The 5,000-nt window shown below is 40.6% G+C and overlaps 1 protein-coding gene across 1 annotated transcript in view; it reads left to right on the forward strand.

Moving 5' to 3' along the window:
* Positions 1 to 5,000, forward strand: part of slc13a4 (solute carrier family 13 member 4) — a gene marked incomplete at its 3' end in the record, with an annotated part of 18,020 nt that overhangs the window by 728 nt on the left and 12,292 nt on the right. Inside the window, exon 2 of the mRNA XM_080851487.1 lies at positions 3,647 to 3,775. Coding sequence (XP_080707613.1) covers positions 3,647 to 3,775 — 129 coding nt within the window. The remainder of the gene's footprint in view (positions 1 to 3,646; positions 3,776 to 5,000) is intronic.

Raw genomic sequence — 5,000 nt, forward strand, 5'->3', positions numbered from 1 at the left:
GCACATACATTTGACAGAAGAAAGGAACCGAGATCATAATGCCAATGTGGCATCCCATGCTGTGATGTCCTTACACCCTGAGGCGTTGTTCGAAGTTTAGTGTTGTTGCAGCTGAGCTCAACAAGGGTCCAGGGTCACGTGTCCACTTTTCCCTCAAATCTGTCCATTCAAGGACATCTCTGAACAATCTCCAACACAACCTCCCCCTCGTCCCCTTCCAGAGATACACACATACACTGCACAAAAGTGTTGCTAGATTGTGCATAATGTGTAAATGTAAAAGCAAAGGTATGTGTCTACTCATGTGCTTTTTGTATAAGAGAGAGGACAAACCCACTTCTCTCCTCCCTGACATCAGTAGAGTAATACATCTATCCAATTCAATGACATGGCTAATGGCCTGCACAGATTTAGCTGATTCGTGACTCATCAGTAAACCAGGAAGTCCTTAGCCGGACAAGATATACAGAGGGGGAGAGAGAGAGAGAGAGAGAGAGAGAGAGAGAGAGAGAGAGAGAGAGAGAGATAGAGTGGAAACTGGAGCATTAGATCCAACCTGCTGATGAAAGTGAGAACATTAAGAAGAGATTATTTGATTTATCAGTGTAGGCTAACACCCTCATGTGGAACAGTGCAGCGTGATGCCCTCATGTCTTTGTGTGCTCTGATTAAGACTTGCAAAGTGTTTATATGGAATCAAACAAACCTATTACAGAGAATCAGCACCAACTGATAACAGTACAACAGAAATTGATCTACCCCATTCAACCTGTATGTAGCATTATCTCAGGTCGTTGACCCCTTCTGCTTACTTCACAAGGCCTACTTCACTAAGGTGAGGATTGGATCAGGGGTCTTTGTCCTCCACTTATGGATAGCATGCTTTGATCATGTGCATTGAAATGTTCAAGCACTGTCTCTTATATATGTCTTGGATCAAGGTGTCAAGGCTATATTTATATATATATTATTCATATCATCTTTTCAGAAGTCACAAAAGGACTTAAGTAATCCCTGATACCAAGAAGTTAGAAAGTAAGTTTGAATGAATAGGTTCCGAATGAATGAATTTTTACAGGTGCCTTTCACCTTTTGGTTATGTATGAGAGTGGAAGCAAATGACTTTATTCAGGTTTCAGGCAGGAAGTGACACAGAGTCTGGCCCAGTTCTTGCCCAGGTGAGGCCCAGGCTCGTGAATGAGTTAAACGGAGAGCTGAATGAAAGAGCCAGTTCTTCGTTAAAAAAAATAAGATTAGCGTGCAGAGTAATTATCCACATGCTCCCTGAATGCTGGAAGAACAAATAAAATACACGTGTCATCCGCAGTGCCACCTGAAGGGGTCAGGTCTAGACACATTCTCTTCTGCACACAGACAGAGTAAAGTAAATCTGTTTGTGTGAGTGTGTCTGTGTGTGTGTGTTCGAGAGAGAGAGAAAGAGAAAGAAAATGAGTAATTGCCCTTTGTAATTGCCCCTTTGCCCCTGTCAATTAGACATAGAGTTGAAGACTCACTAAAAGGAAGTCAGATAAACCAATGGTCTGATAACCCTATATTGATGAATGTGACCCTGATAAACAGATGTATTCTAACTTTTATCTCCTGATATCCAAACGAATGCTGTATGTTAAGATATGGATTTATAAGTTATAGGATATCTGTATATGAACATTATCTATGTCCACCTCAAGGAGGAACCCTTTTTAGCTCATCATTTCCCAGAACAAATCATTCTCCTTTTGGCCCCTAATGTCATAGTAGCCCCAATATTGTTTTCCCCTTATGGCAGCACTGAGGAGCTTTGGGCTAAAACTAGCAAGCTAGCTAACCACCTAAAAGGCATGGAAAAACCAACAACAGCCAAGTTGGAGCTGATAAAAGCTTGCTATTATGGTAACTGATGTCTTTTGGCAATACAGTTGCCAGTGTGATGCTGTGAAAGCTTTTCCTACCGTTTCATGGGGTGTGCCGTCCCGGACCACAGAACTACGTAGTGCATGGATGGCTAGAGGGAACGACAGGTGTGTTTATCTGGCCTTTATGTGACCACATACCATCAAAAGGAATTTAAAGATAAAAAAAAAAATCAAAAAGTGGCAAATTGGTGCATAGTTATACTGTTCATAAAATAGGCTCAATGAGTAACATAATAAAATGCTATAAAGGTTTCAAGAAATGGCCAATGCTAGTTGTTCTCAAAAGATGAATTACTCTATAGGAAAAAAACATGCAGCTGCAGATCAAATATTTTTCTTCCTGACTCAAGTGACTTAATAAAACACTACTAAAGAGCAGCACTGAACAGGCCAAATGAGGTTTGTGTGTTCGCTCACATGATTGAGCTGTTACGTTTGTATTTATTTTCAGGGTAAACCTTCTTACTGTAAGCAGAGTGACTTCTTTTCAATACTTCAGTATTTTTCTCTGTCTGATGTGTCCGTGTGCTTGTGTGTGTGCGAGCGCGTGCCTGTGCGTGCGTGTGTGTGTGTGTGTCTGTGTGTCTGTGTGTGTGTGTGTTTGTGTGTCTGTGTGTGTTTGTGTGAGCGTGAGCGCGTGCGTGTGTGAGCCTCATAGCTTGGCTTTGCTAGAATTTGTCAAAATTCGTAATATCAGTATTGTACAGATATGTGTTGCTAAATGTTGTTGCTAAAAGTGGAAAGCAGAGAATCAGACTCCTTATGTATCGTCTGACTGAAAAATGTCATGTCATGAAACGACTAGCTAGTCCATTAACAACATCTGGTTTATTATGTCACGTGGTGATTTCAACAGCTGTCTTTTTGTGAAATGCATAGCAGAGGATCACAAAATTAAAGTATTTTTGATGAAAAATTGGAAATTTCTTTTGGGAAAATAAAGTGTTACTTTCACATTTATGTGAATTAGCTTCACGTGTAATGATGTGATATGTGTGTAACATACAGGCCTGGTTCTCAGAAGCATGAATAACACTCCATGTCATCATAGGCATTGTTTCTTAGGAACCCTAATGCAGTGTTTAGGAGTGTACACAGGGGACGAGACGCTAAGGCTACTTTAATTAATTTGAGTCTGGAATTTGAATCTCCCCAAACAGATTAGCATTAGCAAGTCTCTTTTATTGGGTTTCCATGGTGATCCATACTCTATGTTGTCTTACATAATACCTACAAAGTTAGATGAAAATGGCTAAAGTCCAATGGCTTAAGCCAAACTACATTCTTCCATGCCAGAGATATGTATAATTAATTATGATAATATGATAGGATGTGAGATATGTACATCATTATGTGCATATGACATGATTTTACTATTGAAAAATGTTCCCCATCTTGATCAATCCTCAGCTTTATCCTTGCAGCTGAGCTGTGAGAGTGGTAGTTTGAGTAAACACCAGCAAAAGTGAGGTTTAAATAATTAAACTCATTCATACTCTCAAGAACTCTGGCTCAGCTAACTAAATGATAGTCAGATTCAACTATTACATACATGTATCTTCTGCTTTCAGTAACTATAGAACATGTGTAAGTAAAGATGGGGAGCGAGAAAATGGAGTAGGGAAGTTAAGCTTATTCATCTCGCATCTCGATAAGATCTGGGTGAGATCAGTTCCATAACAGACTGCTATGTTTGAGTTGTTGCTCATTATGCGTTTCTCCCTGTGCAGGAATCGTCGTGTGCCTACGTCCTCATCGTGACGGCGGTGTACTGGGTGTCTGAGGCTGTGCCGCTGGGCGCTGCGGCTCTGGTTCCAGCCTTTCTGTATCCACTGTTTGGGGTCCTGAAATCCAGTGAGGTGAGCAACATCAACCATCACGTCATTACGCTAACATGAACTTGCATTACGTCATTACGCTAACATGAACTTGCATTACGTCATTACGCTAACATGAACTTGCATTACGTCATTACGCTAACATGAACTTGCATTACGTCATTACGCTAACATGAACTTGCATTACGTCATTATGCACATGAACTTGCATTACGTCATTACGCTAACTTAACTTGCGTACGTCCTTATGCTAACATGAACTTGCATTACGTCATTACGCTAACATGAACTTACATTACGTCATAACGCTTGCATGAACTTGTAGATGGTTGACTCTCTCGCTCATTGAAGCAGAACAGGAGATCTTTGCTACTCATCACAGATCTTAATTCATGACTACAGTAATTGAATTGACTTTACTTGGCTCCTTAATCTTAACAATTGAAGTGGCATAACTACCTTAAATACGCCAGCCTTTGGTGAGCCACTTATTTCTTGCCAATCAAAGGTTTTGAAGTGATGTAAGCCATTCACGACACATTTCACCAGACTGCCAGAGAGGTCCCCCAACAGCCCATGCATGTCAGCCAGTGTGTTGAACATCTCTGATTATGAAGACCAATCCAGTCAAGTCCCTTTTTATCTGAGAGCTATCAGAATGTGAAGACAGCTAGCTGAAGTATGCTAAATTAAGCATGGCTGGCAACCCATTACCCACTGGTGCCAGCCCCTGATGTTGAGAAGGTTAGTCACTTAAAATGACAGCACTTCTTTACCAACCAGTATCAGACTGTGAAGACAGGTAACTTATGCTTAAGACTGCTAATGCTAGCATAGCTGGCAGCACATAGAGCCTTGCATGTTGGTAAAGCTGCTAACTGTTCTTTGCCAGTTTAACTTATTGTTCTAAATTTGTCTGCCAGTCTGATTCCTAGTCACACTGGTATGCCTGGAATTGTGATTTAACCCGATAAGAGGGATACTGGTCCTTTTTAGGTCACTGGGTCCTCATTATGTGGCAAATCCCAGTATTAAATGGACTTTGTATACTTGCACAATGCACAACAAGTAGACCATGTTCAGTGACCATTATATATATACAACTAATGTGTATCAGGAGTTCAGATTCTAAATCAGGCCAAGTTTCTTACCAGGTAATTCACTTGAGACTTTTGATTACAAGCATGTGAATCAATAGTCAAGCTCATTGGCAATACATCTGTAGCCTATCCATCTTCTACCTGTT

Source organism: Sprattus sprattus, assembly GCF_963457725.1.
Source record: "Sprattus sprattus genome assembly, chromosome: 14".
NCBI lineage: Eukaryota > Metazoa > Chordata > Actinopteri > Clupeiformes > Clupeidae > Sprattus > Sprattus sprattus.